This window comes from Neomonachus schauinslandi, chromosome 3, assembly GCF_002201575.2.
Source record: "Neomonachus schauinslandi chromosome 3, ASM220157v2, whole genome shotgun sequence".
NCBI lineage: Eukaryota > Metazoa > Chordata > Mammalia > Carnivora > Phocidae > Neomonachus > Neomonachus schauinslandi.
Window position 1 is genome coordinate 53,406,746 of NC_058405.1, and position 18,663 is coordinate 53,425,408.

Below are 18,663 nucleotides of genomic sequence, written 5' to 3' on the forward strand. Positions count from 1 at the left end.
GTGGGAACTAAGTTGATTAATATAAGTGGCCTTCCTCAGCAGTTTGGTAGACTCACTTCAATAATTTAATTGAATGAGAGGGTTGATAGTGGGCTGTGAATACATAGATGGGTTATGTCAACAGCATGTCTTCCAAAGCAAGGAGCCCAGAGGCAGGCTTGGGACCTCCAGAGGGAGATTGAGGAGAGATTGAGTACCATGTATATTTTATTCCTTGGCATAACTGTGTCCCTCCCTGGCCTTCTGGGTTCTGAAATGTGATCTGCTAGTACTCTCCTTGGCTTCTCTTGGGACCTACCCCCAACAATGAGATACATCCCAGGCATGCAGTTGTCTTTCTTAGCCTGAGGGCAAAATGACAGGCGGTAGGCCCCTTATGCTCTTTATTACTGGAGTTAGAAATGGTCATCTCTGCTGTTCTGGTTTAGTTAATTATCCTGATGTTGTTATTGTATTTGTTGACTCGAAAGGTAGGGTTTTCTTCTTAATTTCCTGAGAAGGGTTTTCTTTTTTCCTCTGGTGTTTGAGGCTGCAGTTATTTTTCTGTATGTGCAGTCTTACCTGTTTTCAACCTTTCAGAATTTCTTTAAAGTTACTTGTATCATCTCTTGTTTTCTAGGCCTGTAATGGACTTTTCCTTTTAAAAACATCTCTCTTCTCATTTCAAAGGCACTTTAGAAAGTAAAAGACCTTTTGTATGCAATCTTCTGTTTTGAGCCAGTACTTTTTTGCTTGATTTTTAATATATTAACATGTTATTAACTCAGCTAATGTTTAACTACCCCTTATTTTTTTCCTGGGGGAAAAAACCCAAGTCGTTCATCTTCTTTTAAGGCTTTTATTTTTCTATTTGTGAAAATGTCCTTTTATTTGAATATAATTTTTAAAAATTGGACTTTTGGGGCACATGGGTGGCTCAGTCGTTAAGCGTCTGCCTTCAGCTCAGGTCATGATCCCAGGGTTCTGGGATTGAGCCCCGCATCAGGCTCCCTGCTCAGCAGGAAGCCTGCTTCTTCCTCTCCCACTCCCCCTGCTTGTGTTCCCTCTCTCTCTGTGTCTCTCTCTGTCAAATAAATAAATAAAATCTTTAAAAAATAAAAAAATAAAAATAAAAATTGGATTTCCTTTGTCTTATGGTTAAGTGAAATTCATGGAAACAGCACAAATTAATATCATCCCTCTGTGGCTCTCTAAATGAAATAGATTATTGTAAATACTAGGAATTTATAGTTTATGGGAAGTGTATTTCTTAAGATTATGGAATGACACAGTTCTTCTTTGGTTGTCTGGAGGGCTTTTGTATTTCCAGCTCTTGGTTGAGTAAATTTTCTAATGAAGATTTTGTTTAACTTGGTTCATTTCATATTTCCTTTGATAATATATGGCACTATAGCATTTAATGCTAATTTTATTTATTTATTTATTTATAAAAGATTTTTTATTTATTTGAGAGAGAGAGCAAGCGAGAGAGCAAGAGAGCATGAGCCAGAGGAGGGGTAGAAGCAGAGGGAGAAAAAGGCTCCCTGCTGAGCAGGGATCCCGATGTGGGACTTGATCCCAGGACCCTGAGATCATGACCTGAGCTGAAGGCAGACGCTTAACCAACTGAGCCACCCAGGCACCCTTAATGCTAATTTTAGATGGAAAATGATTTTGAGGTATGTTGTTTATATATATACTTTATGAATAGAATAATACAAATTAATAATTTGTAAGGTTCAGGGTATATTTCAAATAGCAGCATAAAAGTAGTGGAATCATACTGTTTCTGTTCTTAGAAATTCTATTAGAAAAGTATAACCAAAAAAAAAAAAAAGTTTAACCATCTGCTCTATTTGATGTAGTTGTTCTATAGTTGTTCCTTACAGATATGCACAGATTCACTTACTCATAAGCAGGTCAGTGTTTTAGGGTGTGAGCCTCATCCAAATGCTAGATTTTAAGTTCTGGGTCTCCTTTTCCATCTGGGCAAAACTAAAAGTAAACAATTGCTCAGATGCAATACCTGCCATTAGGGTTAATGAGCTTTGTGACTAGTGGGAGTGACACTTCATGAAACATCAATTTATCATGTTTATTATGTTGACATTTTGGAGCTCTCTAAGGTAAATAAATACTTATAGAAATGTCAGGGAGAAAGGTACGCATCCAGTAAAAATTTTAGTCTGCTGAGAGAAAACTTAAAACCAGCTGTTATTCCTCTGTTAGATCCCCTAGTCTTTTGTATATTCCCCTCCGTGTGTGTGTGTGTGTATACATGTACGTGTGTGTGTATACATGTACGTGTGTGCGTGTGTATAATTTGTCCAGGTTACTATGTGTACTTAAATAATTTGATTCTCTTCCTCCACTCAGACCTTGGAGAAGGGTATTATTTTTAGTTTTCTTTCTAGATTGTTAATTACTTGAAACTTGAAATCATCTATCATATTCCTCACAACACTGGTACATTGATAGGTTAGCATCTGTGTGATGAAGGACAAAACTTGACCTGTCTCATTTGAAATGTTCCTGGCATGTACTAGGTGCTGAAGTGCTTGTTTAAATGAATTAATTGCCAGGGAATTATTACCAAGTAGAAATTTTTAACAAGCTGTTCAAAGACAACAGCTTATATAAATGACCAGATCTGGTTCATTTTTTAAGTTCTAATAATTTCCTTGGTCTTTTATTTAGTTCTCTTTTTAAAAAATTGTACAGGTAGCCTGTGTTCATTGTTGAAAATTTAGAAAGTAAAAATAAACATAAAGAAAAAAAAATTACTCATGATGTCACCAACCAAAAATAACATTTTAGTGTATATACTTTCTGATGTTGTTTTATGTAAACATACACTTACTTATTTTTCCTTAACAAAAATAGGGGTTCATGTTTTAAAAACTTACAAGCAGTACAATCATTGATGTATTTTTTCCTTTTCAAAGTTGAGTTCATGCATCCTGTTTCTCCGTTAAGAACTCCTAAAGCATTGTCTGTACTTGCTGTCTCCCATTCCTTCCCTCCTGTTCTCTCTTAAATCCACTCTAATCAGACTCTCACTCCCACTCCCTGCAGCTCTAAAAAAGAGCTTTTTTTGTTAAAGATTTTATTTATTTATTTGGCAGAGACACAGTGAGAGAAGGAACACAAGCAGGGGGAGTGGGACAGGGAGAAGCAGGCTTCCCATTGCTCAGGGAGCCCGATGTGGGGGCTCGATCCCAGGACCCTGGGATCATGACCTGAGCGGAAGGCAGCCAGCCGCTTAATGACTGAGCCACCCAGGCGCCCCTCCCTGCAGCTCTTGTCAACGACTTTGACCTCTTTGATAAATCCAGCCTTCAGGTCTCAGCTCACATCTAACTTAACCTATCAGAAGTGTTTGAAACTGTTTTTCCCTTCCTTACTTTTGGTGTCTGCTTTTCCTTCTGCCTCACTGCTGGGCCTCCTGTCTGCTTACTGATTCATCTCCATTTCTCTGCCCCTCAGACTTGCAATCTCTAGGGTTCAGTCTTTGGACTTCTCTTCTCTCACTCCTTAGGTGATCTCATTCAGTCTCATGGCTTTACATACTGTATATATACTCATGACTCCCCAATGTTACCTCCAAGTCACACTTCTCCATTCAGATATGGATATCTCCATTTAACCCAAAAGACCACCAGCATGTGAATAATAACCCAGTAGGTAGACGGGTGTGTGATCAAAGCCCTGATTGGCATGCCTTAGCAGCCAATCCACAGGGGGCCCACACTTAGGATCCTTAAGATAGTTCCACAAAAGAGCTCATAAGAACCCCTGGATTTAAATGTCAAAATGGCAACCCTCTTGGGTCTCCTCCCTCTCTGGGAGTTTTGTACTGTCGCTCAATAAACTTTGCCTTGCTGTCTACCACTCTTCGTCTGGTCTCCCTCTTCATTCTTCGAAGCAGCATGACCACGAACCGTGGGCACTAAAGGAATAGAAATCGTACAACAGTAGTTCATTAGGGAGTGCTCGTATGATCGACAGTTCCAGAAGGAAAGAGAAGGAAGAAGGACAAAGGGACAATTTAGGCTGCAGTACAGTCGTAACAAAGGCCTCAGCCAACCCCATGCCAAGCTCTGAAGCCCAGATGGCTCATGGTGGTTCTCCCAGATTGGGGCAAGGAGCCATGAGACTAAATGATATCACCTGATAAGTGAATTATAGATATGAAGTCTAAGGACTGAGCTCTAGAGAACTACAATGTTTATACCCCCATATCAACCAGTCATTAAATAGAGACTGCTCTGGGAAGGGGACCTGAACTTGACTTTCTTCAGCCAAGGCAATTCCTGAAGAGTCTGACGGCTCACTGCCATCTGCCAGCAACAGCCCAGCACCCAAAGTGTAAGTCCTTCACTTCTGAAGGAGAAGCTGCGCAGTGTATGGTAGTGTTTACTACATCATCTTTAATCCCTCTCTCATAGTGTTGCTTTCAGAATACATTTAGAATCTGATCACTTTTAAACTAGCTCTGCTATTACCACACTGGCCCATACCACCATCATCTCTTGCCTAGATTATTGTTATGTCCTCTTAACGGGTCTCCTGCTTCCCTCTTGCACCACTCTTTCTATTCTCCACATAGCATTTAGAGTAATCCTTTCAAAAGAAAGTCAAATGACATTACTCCAGTGCTCTGAGAATAGAATCCTAAATTATTTCTATTGCTTATGGCCTGTCCCCACCCCCCGGCCAGTCTGGCCCAATAGCCTCTCTAATACTACTCTCTTCCTGGCTCCTGCCTTTCCAGTCACCTTTCAGGGACCTTGAAGTTGTTTTCTGGTCTCTCTTGGCCTGCCTGTCTGCTATCCTGATGTCCTCCCCACTTTGTCAGTTCCTCCTCTTCCTTCTCTATCAGCCAGTCCTGGAGGTAAAAAAGATGTGTGTCATACCAACATTAATGACTTATCAAGGTTATCCAATGAGAAAATTACTGCAGAGTTTAGGAAAAGTTCAAGCCTTTTGCTTCTACTGATTTCTTTTATTCTGTTATATCTTAGTGTAGAAAAATTAATGTATTTGAAAGTGAAATATTAAGTTCATCTTGGTCATGGTTTCTTGTAAAGGATCATTGCTTAGTGCTCGCCCCTTCACAGTTTCGAGTTGACTTCTAGTAAAATGCATTGCTCTTACTTAGTGCAGCTATGATGGGATTGAGGTCATGCCACCTCATACATGGAACTAATTATATCATGCTCTTTCTTTCCTGTACAGAGCCTTTCATCCTACTATAAAGGAGGATTTGAACAGAAAATGAGTAGGCGAGAAGCTAGTCTTATTTTGGGTATAAGGTACGTGTGCTGAATAAGTATTATTTTGTTTGTGGCCAAGCTTGTTTTGGAAAAAGGAGAAAATGTTACAGTAAAGTTATCCTTATATTTTAAGTTATGAATAGGAGGCAGAGGAAGAAAATACAAAATTTTTACATTTTAAAACTTCACATCTAAGAGAATATCCTACTCCCCCTAAAAATATCAGGCGTGATGTGATGTGTCTTTATTCCTTAACAAGGAACTCTTAATACTAGTTTCACAGCAATTATCAAAATATCCCTTATTGTGACACTGAATTGTTTCTGGATTTAGTTTTATAATTTGCTATCTAATCATTTTTCTGTTATGACATGGGATCTGTTTCACAATTCTTTTCTATTTCCATAATTTGATCTAGCATATTTTATTATAATTGTTTCACCTTAGTATCTATTGTGTGACTTTGGACAGCATAGGAGAAAGGTAATGTTGTGTGATTGCTCTGTGATATCTTCCTAACTTTAGTGTTAAGTGATGTACCCTGCTATAGATTTGCTAGTTGATATATTCATTTGTTTACTTTATGTTCCTTTAGAACTCACTCAAATTTTTGTGGGGGTTGGTTATAGTATGTCATCCACAACAGATCTTCTGATGATTTAATCAACACAAGCAATATAGGTCATAAAGCCCTATATTGATATAGTCTTTTAAATCTCTTGTAGATTAGCAGATTTTTTTTTTTTTTAAGATTTTATTTATTTATTTGAGACAGAGAGAATGAGAGACAGAGAGCATGAGAGGGAGGAGGGTCAGAGGGAGAAGCAGACTCCCTGCCGAGCAGGGAGCCTGATGTGGGACTCGATCCCAGGACTCCAGGATCATGACCTGAGCCGAAGGCAGTCGCTTAACCAACTGAGCCACCCAGGCGCCCGATTAGCAGATTTTTAAGGCCAAAACATTTAATTACTTCTTTTGCCTTAGCAAGAAAAACAAAGAGGTGAACAAGCAAGGGAAACAGCTCAGTTCAGCTTGGTGCTTTATTAAATAAAAGATGAAATCTCTCGCTGAGAATAGGTTTTAGGTAGGGGAACCAAATTAGGAAGTTGGCTATATTGCTGATAATTATTTGCTTTAATATTATTCAGGATGGTATTGTTATTTTTCTTGAAGTTTTATTGGGTCCCCACACCATCCCATTCATAGTCTTGAAATAGGAATATACAAAGGTTCTTGAGAATATCATTTAACATCATCCAAGGCACTCCTGTTATTGAGACAGATAATTAGAACTTAAGATTTATGGTTATAAAGGTTTATCCTGTTGAACTAGAAACTGTAGAAAATTTCACAAGGATAATTTGCTGGTTAAGAGTATATCCTCTAATAACAGGTGAGTCTGAGTATGAATACCGGTTTTACCATTTACCAGCTGTGTGACCTCAATGTCATCATTTGTAAAATAAACATAATATCAGTTTCTATTGCCTAGGACTGTTGTGAAGACTAATACATAGATAATTCTTAATATAAACATGGCACTTAGTAACTACTCAACAAATACCAGCTGAGCAAAACAGATCCTTGTCCCGGTTCTATCACTAAAGCACCGCATTGTCCGAGTCTGGTCAAGTTATATATATATATATATATATATTTTTTTTTTTTTTTTTTAAAGATTTTATTTATTTGACAGAGAGAGCACAAGCAGAGGGAGTGGCAGGCAGAGGGAGAAGGAGAAGCAGGCTCCTGCTGAGCAGGGAGCCCGATGCAGGACTCGATCCCAGGACCCTGGGATCGTGACCTGAGCTGAAGGCAGATGCTTAACCGACTGAGCCACCCAGGTGCCCCCCGGTCAACTTATTTTTAGTTCTTCTGCCCTTCAGTTTCTTCAGTTTTGAATAGAATCAATACTATTTAGCCTTGTTGAAATAATGTAAAATGATAGGAGGATACCTTTTTATAAAAGTACCTACCAAATAACAGGTGCTAAATAAATGTTGGCTCCTCTTTCTTCCTATCTGTATCACAAATGCAGAAGCTAAATATTTGCTCTTAACACATTAAATAGAAGGGTAAGCCTTATTTGCTTTCCTCTAGCCCTTTCTTTCAATCAGGTAGTGTTGATTTTGAGAAGATTCTTTAAGATGTGAATACATTGCTGTGGCTCCATTCTCTATGATCAATGAATCTAAACTATATAGACTATATAACAAATAGGTAAAGGCAAAATGGAGCTGACTGTATGGATAACCTATTAAAAAATATTCTATGTGCTACTAGATGATCCTGTACATTCTTACATATTTTATGAAACCTAATATATTTTACCGAGCTGCCCAGAAAAACTATTACTATACCTGTTACTCTCTGAAGTGATGCACATGTGTGATTGTCATACTTTTTGAAAACTTCTGTGGAACTGTGTTAAGCTAAATGTTATTCAAAAGACCAATAGTAAAAATGATGAAACCAAAGCTGCTCCATTTGCCCCAGGATTAGAGAACACCACTCAGTTCCATGCACCCCAATTCCCAGTCCCAGTCAAATTGGGTACACATTCCAGGGAACACTGTGTATTCCTTGATCTAGGAAATGTGATATTTAAAGTTATACTTTCAATTTCATGGTGAAATTGTTTGTACTGGAGATCCATTGCTCTTTATTTAATTTTTATACTATGTTTAAGAACTACGATTCTCCCATCTTATTTAATCTTTAGAACAACAAATAAATTTATTAAAATGTACTAAGTTCCTAGAGACTTAATATAGCAATAAGGAAAAGGGAATAAACTCTGTAGGCACACAAGAATACTTTCCTCATTCCCAAAGTTCACCACTATGAGTCTGATAATTATTACCTTTTTTTTTTTTTTAAAGATTTTATTTATTTATTGGAGAGAGAGAGAGAACATGAGAAGGGGGAGGGTCAGAGGGAGAAGCAGACCCCTGCTGAGCAGGGAGCCCAATGCAGGGCTCGATCCCAGGACGCTGGGATCAAGACCTGAGCCAAAGGCAGATGCTTAATGACTGAGCCACCCAGGTGCCCCTTTATAGCCATTTTCTTTTGGAGGGCTGTATAAAATGCATTAAGCATCTATTGCATATTTAATACTAGATACTATTTTAAGATACAAAACATAGCTTCTGTTCTTTAGTATCTACCTAAGGAGACATGTCAAATATCTACAGAAGAGCTAGGAAACATAACTAATAAAGGAAAGAGAATGATAAATGTAGACTTACTACAGGAAACTAAACATATTGGAATTAAAAAAAAAATAATGTGTTTTTCATTTCTTAATAATTAGGCAGTTAAAGTGTTCATAGCCCTGGTGCAGTGTTTAATGACTTCTTTTTCAAAACTTAGTAGTCTTTAGAATCAGACAGTGTCTTGATTGGCTATCTGGGAAGTATCTACAAAACAAAAAGTAAGTTTGAAATGGTCCCCCAGAGGACTTTCAAAAAACAGCAAAAAGGAATACCCTAATAGTCCTTACACTAAAAGACTTTTTTATTTTTAATTTTTTTTAATTTTAAAAATTCTCCTTTAGTTTTATTGAGATATAATTGACAAAAAACATTGTATATGTAGGATGTAAAACATATTGATTTGCTGTATGTATAATACGTATAGATTGCAAAGTTTACATTTCCATGAACAGTTCCCTTTGCATCTTTCTAACACTTGTTTATTTCTTGTCTTCTTGATGACAGTCATTCTACAAGCTGTGGGGTGATATCTCATTGTGGTTTTGATTTGCATTTCCCCAGTGATTAGTGATGCTGATCACCTCATGTACCTGTTTGCCATTTTATGTTTTTGGAAAAAGGTCTAGTCAGATCCTCCACTCATTTTGAAATCAGATCCACCTATCTATCTAGCTATGCTATATTATTGAATTGTATGAGTTCTTTATTTTGGAAATAACCTCCTACTAGATACATGATTCACAAATATTTTCTCCCTATTCCATAGGTGACTTCTTTCATCTTGTTGATGGTTTTCCTTACTGTGTAGAAACTTTTTAAAGTTTGATGTAGTCCCACTTGTTTAATTTTGTTTTGTTGCCTTTGCTTTTGATTTCAAATTTTAAAAATTACTGCAAAGACTGATGTCAAGGAGCTTACCCCCTGTATTTCCTTCTAGGAGCTTTATGGTTTCAGGTCTTTAGTTCAGGCTTTAATCCATTTTGAGTTGATTTTCATGTGTGGTGCGATAAGGGTCCGGTTTCATTCCTTTGCATGTGGCTGTCCAGATTTCCCAATACCATTTATTGAGGAAACTATCGTTTATTTGTTTTCTGTTTTTGGCTCCTTTGTCATAAGTTAATTGACCATATATACATGGGTTTATTTCTGGGTTCTCTATTCTGTTCCATTGATGTATGTGTCTGTTTTTAACCTAATACCATACTGTTTTGATTATTATAGGTCTGTAATATAGTTTGAATTTAGGAAGTGTGATGCCTCCACCTTTGTTCTTTCCCAAGATTGCTTTGGCTATTTGGAGTCTTTGTGGTTCCATACAAATTTTAGGATTGTTCCACTTTTGTGAAAAATGCCTTAGGAATTTTGATAGGGATTTCATTGTATCTGTAGATTGCTTTGAATAGTCTGGACATTTTAACAAAATGAATTCTTCCAATCCGTGAGTGTGGGATATCCTTCTATTTATTGGTGTTTTTAATTTCTTTCACCAATGTCTTATAGTTTTCAGTGTATAGGTCTTTAACCTCCTTGGTTAAATTTATTTCTAGGTATTTTATTCTTTTTGATGCAATTGTAAATGGGATTTTCTTACTTTCTCTTTCTGATAGTTTGTTTTTAGTGTATAGAGGGGCAACAGATTTTTGTATATTGATTTTGTATCCTCCAACTTTACCTAATTGATTGGTTAGTTCTAACAGTATCAGGGTTTTCTTTATGTAATATCATGTCATCTGCAGTTTTACTTCTTTGTTTCCGATTTGGATGCTCTTCATTTCTTCTTCTTGCCTAATTCCTCTGGCCATGACTTCCAGTACTATGTTGGATAAAAGTGGTGAGAGCAGACAACCTTGTGTTGTATCTAATCTCAGAGGAAAAACTCTGAGCTTTTCACCATTGAGTATGATAGTTGCTCTGCATTTGTCATATGGCCTTTATCATGTTGAGGTATATTCCCTCTGTACTAACTTTGTTGAGAGTTTTTGTCATGAATGGGTGTTGAATTTTGTCAAATGTTTTTCTACATCTTTGGAAATGTCATGATTTTTATCCTTTATTTTGTTTCACATTTATGGTGTTTCACATTGATTGATCTGTGGATATTGCACCATCCTTTCATGCCTGGAATAAATCCTACTTGTTCATGATGTATGATCCTTTTAATGTTTTGTTGAATTTGGTTTGCTTATATTTTGCTGATGAGTTTGGCATCAATGTTCATCGGGCATATTGGCCTGTAATTTTCTTTCCTTCTAGTGTCCTTGTCTGCTTGTGGTATCAGGATAATGCTTGCCTCATAAAATGAGTTTGGAAGGCGTTTCCTCTTCTATTTTTTGGAAAAGTTTGAGGAGAATTGGTATTCTTTAGATGTTTGGTAGATTTCAGTGAAGGTGTCTCGTCCTGGGGTTTTCTCTGTTGGGAGGTTTTTGATTAGTGATTCAATCCATTGTTAATAATTGGTCTGTTCAGATTTTCTATTTCTTCCTCATTCAGTCTTGGTAGTTTATATGTTTGTAGGATTTATCTCTTCTACATTGTCCATTTTGTTGGTGTATAATGGTTGATAATAGTTATGATCCTTTGTATTTTTGTGGTATCAGTTGTAATGTCTTCTCTTTCATTTCTGATTTTATCTGAGTTCTCTCTGCTTTTTTCTTGAGAGTCTAGCTAATGGTTTGCCTATTTTGTTTATCTTTTCAAAAACACAGCCCTTCATTTCATTAAGACAATAAAAGACAACTTTTTATTGTCTTTTTAATCTTTGTTTCATTTATTTTTACTCTGGATCTTTGTTATTTCCTTCCTTCAACTAACTTTGTTTATCCTTCTTTTTTCTACTTCCCTGAGGCATAAGTAAAGTTGTTTATTTGAGCTCTTTCTTTTTTCTTAATATTAGGCATTTATTACTATAAACTGACTGTAAACTTCCATCTTAGAACTGCTTTTGCTGCATCCCATAAATTTGTTGTTATATTTCCATTTTCATTTGCATTTGTCTCAAGATGTTTTTTTTCTCTTTTGATTTTGTCTTTGACTCAAGACATTTTTTTATTCATAGAAGAATATTTTATATTCAGCAGTTGATAGTGTGTTTTAACATGCTTGGTGATCTGTTACTTAACCTCAAAAGATTAGAAGTATAAGTAACTGTCAAGGAATAGCTAGACTGGAACAATGGCAGAATCAAGGGTTCACAGCTGATATCAAGGGAGGCAGTGCAAAAACAGACAGAAGAACTTAAATGGAAAGCATTCGAGGACTCTTTTAAGACAAGGGTGAACAGGGGCGCTTGGGTGGCTCAGTCGTTAAGCGTCTGCCTTCGGCTCAGGTCATGGTCCCAGGGTCCTGGGATCGAGCCCCGCATCGGGCTCCCCGCTCCGCGGGAAGCCTGCTTCTCCCTCTCCCACTCCCCCTGCTTGTGTTCCCTCTCTCGCTGTATCTCTCTCTGTCAAATAAATAAAATCTTTAAAAAAAAAAAAAGACAAGGGTGAACAAAAATATCTGCAGATCTTAAGAATTTCTTTGCACTTAATTTATACTCAGGTTAATACTTTTGAGTCATTCAAGAAACAAATTAGGTTACTTATACTACATTTTTAAAAGTGGGAAATATGTAATATATTTTCATAAGCATACTTTATCTTTATAATAATAACTAAAGGCTAGTTATTTTTGAACACTAACTCTATGCTAGGTTATGCTGATCCTTTTACTTGCATTATCTAATTTATTCTTAAAATAATCCTGGGAGGTAGTTTATTTATTTATTTTTTTTTAATTTTATTTATTTATTTATTTGACAGAGAGAGACACAGCGAGAGAGGGAACATAAGCAGGGGGAGTGGGAGAGGGAGAAGCAGGCTTCCCGCGGAGCAGGGAGTCTGATGCGGGGCTTGATCCCAGGACCCTGGGATCATGACCTGAGCCGAAGGCAGATGCTTAACGACTGAGCCACCCAGGCGCCCTGTGGGAGGTAGTTTAGTATGTCCATTTTACTTAGGAGAGAATTTTCACTCAGAGAGTTTAAGTGAGCAAGACAGAGTTTTGCAGCTAATGAATGGTGGAATCAGGATGTTGAACCTATGTTTGAATATCTCTAAAAGTACCTGCTTTTATCCAGTACAGTGTGGTTCATCCATACAAATTAAATTACTTTGAGCTTTACAACAACCACTCTGTACTTTAAGTCAGCTGCCATTATCCCAATTTGAGACCCAGAAAAGTTAAATAACTTAGATAAGATAGTATAGCTATTAATTAGCAATACCAGAATTTTGTTGTTGTTAACTGTTAATTTTGTTTCCTTGCTTGGAAAATGTGCTAGTCAGAAACTTTTCCAATACTGGATAAATTAGTTTTTATTGAAATAATTTTAAGTTCATTTCACTTTCTCAATTTTTGTTACAACTTTTCCCATAGGTTTCTCACAAGTTAAATAAATTATGAGCTATGAAGAGTTTTGAGATGCTCTGTTGAAACATAATAATAATAATGAAAGCTAACTATTTTGAAGCACTTGCTACATGCCAGGCACTGTTCTAGCACTTTGTTGGCTTTAACTAATTTAATCCCTACAGTCGCTCTATGAGGAATATGTTGTTCTTAGCCCTGTTTTACAATGAGGAAACTGAAGTACAGAGAGGTTAAAAATTTTGACTGAGTTTACCCCATCCGAAGTAGCAATGGAAATGAAATCTGGCAGTCTAGTAGCTCTGGAGTCCAGATACCTGTCTGTTACATTATGTAAACTGCCTTCCCCCCAAATAACTTGAGGCATATGTTTTCAAACTCAGTATAGTCTATAGACTATGACTCTCCGACCCTGTATGTTGTGTTTTATTTTATTCATTTATTTTTTAAAGATGTATTTATTTTAAAGAGAGAGAGCATGAACGGGAGGGCCAGAGGGAGAGGGAGAGAGAATCTCAAGCAGATTTCATGATGAGCCTGGAGACCAACTCGGGGCTTGATCTCACCACCCTGAGATCACAACCTGAGCTGAAACCAAGAGTGGGTTGCTTAACCACCCAGGCGCCCCTATTGTGTTTTATTTTTTAAATTGATTGAAAATAGAGACTGGCATTACAAAGGAAGAAAAATACATGCAATATTGAATCAACAGTTTATTTTGATGGTTAGTAGACTTCAGTGACAAGCTGTAATTTCATATTTATCCACAAGATGGTGAAATTTTCATTAGTTTTTAATTCCTTGAAACCCATATAAACTGTCAATTTATAATCTGCATTCAACACTATTTATTATAAGCATTTTAATTTCTTTTTACAGCCCATCTGCTGGCAAGGCCAAGATTAGAACAGCTCATAGGAGAATCATGATTTTGAATCACCCAGATAAAGGTAGGTAAAATTCCTATTTTTCATAATATGTGGATCTGAATCTGCTCTGAATTCCTTTCAGTTTACTTAAACTCATTGTAAGTGATATATGTAAGTGATATTTATATATATATTGTTGAAATAGAAGTTTATGTGCCACATGTATTGTGATTTTTCTTACAAATAAATAAGCTTTTGGATTGGAGTTCAGTAACCCACAGAGGTGGTGGATTCATATTATCAGCTTTCAGGAACTTACTGATTTTTATATATGCATACCTAGCCCCTGTTTGAGGCTCCTAGCATTTTGACTGGGAAAGAGAAAACATGAGTTGTGGACTCTGTGTGAATTGATATGGGCGTCATGAATTATGTTTGTTTAACCTTAAACATAAAAGCATAAGATTTAGAGGGTATCTTCTAAATCTCTGTACTATGTCATAGATAATTCTGAATTTCCTAATTTTATTCTGGAAGGCTCTGAGGCTGAGCCATTTGTCTTTAACTTAATAACCTTAAGGTTATTAATGTAAATTTATCTTACAGAAAGACAATTATTATTACTTTAACTACACTACAGCTGCTTGAGAGAGAAAGCCCATATGTTCATTACTGTTTCTTCTCTAAAATAACAGATGGTAGAAAGTTGCACTGTATTTCAAAAGTCAAGGGTGCAGTGGGGGAGGAAAATGAAGGGTTTTTTGGATTCTTATTTACAGACTTCCAGTTTTCCAATTTTTTTGAAAAAAATTAAAAACAAATTTTGGATTTCTGCACATCCTAACTGACACCAAAGTAGGGCATTCTTTTTTAGTTTCCTCACTTAATTATGTACTATAAAAATTCTTTTCACTAAACATCATCTTTGGCTTTTTTATTTGCTCTTCTTTAGTATGAATAAATAAGAGAATAAACTTTGAAAAGAGATTTTGCTTAAAATTTCTAAATAGCTTCAACAGTTACTAAAAGATCCACTCAACTAATTTACTTCGCATTGTGGGCTTTCAGAGTAATTGACTCAGAAAGAAATGTGTTTAAAGTGCCTCCTTGAAGCCCTCTGTCTCCTACTAAACATCCTTTGTCCCTTCCAGGTCAAGTGTATGCCCTTCTCTGATTGATTGCAGTAGGATCAGGCACTCATGTCTTTCAGATGATTGACAAGTTGTTGATTGTGCCTACTGGCAAGGAAGCAAGTTCTAAAATGTATCTAAGAGAACATGTATTTTTAGATACATTTAGTAAAAAAAGAAAATGTATTTCCTGTGAGCCAGTAGTGTTTACAGAATTACTTGATTTACTCCGAGGTCATATATTTATCAGAGGTGGGATTGTTGACTGCTTGTAGTATGCTTACTGATATCCTGTCTGGCCCCACGTAGGTAGCAGGATGTGAGGGAATGGACCTGGCAGCCGGAGGCTGGTGTTTTTCTCTAGCTTCTGCCTTCTAACTAGCAGTATGACCTTGAACACTCCCTTTACCTCTCAAAATGTCAATTTTATCTTCTATAAAATGAAGGGATTTCTTTCTTTCTTTTTTTTTAAGATTTTATTTTTATTTTTGACACAGAGAGAGAGTGTACAAGTAGGGGAAGCAGCAGGCAGAGGGAGAGTGAGAAGCAGGCTCCCTGCTCAGCAGGGAGCCCAACGTGGGGCTCGATCCCAGGACCGTGGGATCATGACCCAAGCCGAAGGCAGACGCTTAACTGTCTGAGCCACCCAGGCACCCCTGAGGGGATTTATTTCTAAAGTCCTTTTTGTTAAGTGATACAATATCTTTATATGCCTATTCAATTAATGAAGAACCTGTACCCTCTATTTCTATTCAGATCACATTTTTCACTCAAGAAAGATGCTTTTAATCATTTTGGATTATTGTACCCTCTAAGAATGTATTGACAGCTGTGGACATTTTGTTCATATAATTGCTCATTCACCCACAATTTTAAAAACATTTGGAGTTTCAGAGAGTTCATAGATTTCCCAACACCCATGTGTATGCTCACAGTTAAGAACTCCTGCTCTAGGGCGCCTGGGTGGCTCAGTTGGTTAAGCGACTGCCTTCGGCTCAGGTCATGATCCTGGAGTCCCTGGATCGAGTCCCACATCGGGCTCCCTGCTCGGCAGGGAGTCTGCTTCTCCCTCTGACCCTCCCCCCTCTCATGTGCTCTCTCTCATTCTCTCTCTCTCAAATAAATAAATAAAATCTTAAAAAAAAAAAAAAAGAACTCCTGCTCTAATAAAAGTAGGGTGAATTAAGGAATATTGCCATCACTGGAGGGAAAGTATTCATGGATGATGGAGTTGGGAGATGATAACTCATAAATCCTGAAATGGTCTCTGGAGAAGGAAGGTCGTATTGTTTTCTTTTTAATGAGAGGAAGGTAACAGATTTTCAACAAAAATGTCTCATTGTTTTCGGAGAGAGAAAGCTAGAAGTATTTGGGGAAATATGAGAATGGGGAACTCTTAATTTTGTCTCTTCTTCTTCTTCTTCTTTTTTTTTTTTAGTATTTTACTTATTTTGACAGAGAGAGACACAGCCAGAGAGAGAACACAAGCAGGGGGAGTGGGGGAGCAGGGAGCCTGATGCGGGGCTCGATCCCAGGACTCTGAGATCATGATCCGAGCCAAAGGCAGACGCTTAACGACTGAGCCACCCAGGCGCCCCAGTTTTGTTTCCTCTTTTTCTAATTCCTTATCATATTTGCTTTGGCCAGGTCAGCACTGACTGAGTGTTATATAGGTAGTTGCAAAAACTTAAATCCTCTACTCCATGCTTCTGAAATTCATGAATATACCCCCACTTCATCCCCAAGTCACATTTCTGCTGGTTTTGCTGCCAGCCAGTAAAACAAAGTTGGAACTTCAAATGTGTGATCAACTATAATTTGTCACACATTTCATTATCAACTTGTGCGAAGAAAGTGACACGAAAAAATTAGGTGTGGGGATGACTGAAAATAAATTTTTTGTAACCAGTTTTAAATGAGCATTCGGATGTGTTTTGGTAAAAAGTAAAGTTTGCTATTCAATTTAGTGAGATAAAATCTCAGTTGATCTAATGCTTTCAGATTAATATCTTTTAGATTATGCTTTTTTAAATTGCTGAAGAGAGGTTAGTTGTTAGGAAATAAGCAGTTGATATTATGCTTAATGAATATAAAAAGGAAGACAGACTAGGTAAATTTGAAAAGCTATAGAACCTCAGCAATCTCTTAAAAACTCTCTAATTCAGTGCTACTCAAAAGTATAGTTTGCTTGTTCATGTGGGCCAGTTTGTTACCTGTATGCAGTGAATTAAGAACAGAAATCAAAAGTAAGCATTTAGAAACCCTTAGAGCAGTTTGACATTGTGGTAACATCCAAATGTGTGATTACAAAATTACTTTTGTAATTTGTAAATGTATTGGTCCACTACGAGCTGGAAATTTTTTAAGAAGTGCTTCTTCACCGTAGTGAAGACACTGATCTGATCAATGCTGCCTGCTAAATCAAGACTGTTTCTGCTCTATCCTGGGGAAAATGTCCTGTTAGCTCTCCTTAAAGATTTTTTTACTGATGGAGAGCTTCCTGCTTGACAAGAAGCCCACTTGTAGGCAGCTCTAACTACTAGAAAGTTCTTCCTTATATTTAACTGAAATCTGCCTGCCTGCAGCAGAGATTCTCATTCTTTTTTCGTTTATGCCCCCTTTCGATAAACATTCAGTACTCTCACTCTTTTTTAATAGTATTTAAGTAGGGCGCCTGGGTGGCTCAGTCAGTTAAGCATCTGCCTTTGGCTCAGGTCATGATCCCAGGGGTCCTGGGATCAAGTCCCACATTGGGCTCCCTGCCCAGTGGGGAGTCTGCTTCTCTCTCCCCCCTGCTTATGTTCTTGCTCTCTGTCTCTCAAATAAATACATAAAATCTTTAAAAAATAGTATTTAAATAAAAAATATTGGGACTAAAAACAAACCAAAGTATACCATTGAATGGATTTTCCCTAATTGCTCTCATTGTAAAAGAAGCTGCATTGTCCTGGTAATAATATATTACAATTTATTATGATATATTACACTTAAAAGATGTATTGTAAACATTTACAAAAAGAAAGACGTGACCACCGAGAGCCAAAATGAATTCACTAAGAAAAAGTTATGCCTAATTAGGTTGATTTCCTTTTTTGATAGATGTAACTACACTATTACTTGTTTCAAAGGTCTCATCTTTTCTTCCCCTTATTTCAACATTTTAATTAGATTTAAGGCTTTGTATTTGAGTTAATAACTTTTTTGGTAAAAGTATAATTTAGTTTTATCCACATTGATTTTCCTTGATAAATGGTGTGATCTTTAAAAGGTAAAGAACATGGTCTTTATAATCTCTATGGCTGACGTTTAAACTCTTAATTTTTTTTCATGAGTGAATGAATAAGCAAATGGATAAAACGAAGGCATACAAATAAAATGTACAGGTAAAATAGAATTGGGATTGATAACTAATACATAATGATCATCAGATCATTATAATGATGATCAGATTAGGGAAATTCTCTGTTAATTTTCTCCAATATACCTTCTGCTCCTCCTTTCCTCTTCTTCTGGGATCTCAGTTATTCTCATATTGTTTCTCTTATCTCTTGAATTCTCCCCTTGTGATGCAGTAGTTGTTTATCCCTCTTTTTCTCAGCTTTTTTATTCTCCATCATTTGGTCTTCTATATCACTAATCCCTTTTCTGCCTAATTTATCCTAGCAGTTAGAGTCTCCATTTTTGATTGCATCTCAGTAATAGCCTTTTTGATTTCAACTTGGTTAGATTTTAGTTCTTTTATTTCTCCAGAAAGGGATTCTCTAGTGTCTTCTATGCTATTTTTCAA

At 36.8% G+C, this 18,663-nt stretch overlaps 1 protein-coding gene across 1 annotated transcript in view; it reads left to right on the top strand.

Moving 5' to 3' along the window:
- The window catches only part of DNAJC15 (DnaJ heat shock protein family (Hsp40) member C15), a 76,742-nt gene that overhangs the window by 35,656 nt on the left and 22,423 nt on the right, over nucleotides 1-18,663 (top strand). Inside the window, exons 4-5 of the mRNA XM_021697912.1 lie at nucleotides 5,218-5,294; nucleotides 13,757-13,827. Of these exons, the coding sequence (XP_021553587.1) occupies nucleotides 5,218-5,294; nucleotides 13,757-13,827 (148 nt within the window). The remainder of the gene's footprint in view (nucleotides 1-5,217; nucleotides 5,295-13,756; nucleotides 13,828-18,663) is intronic.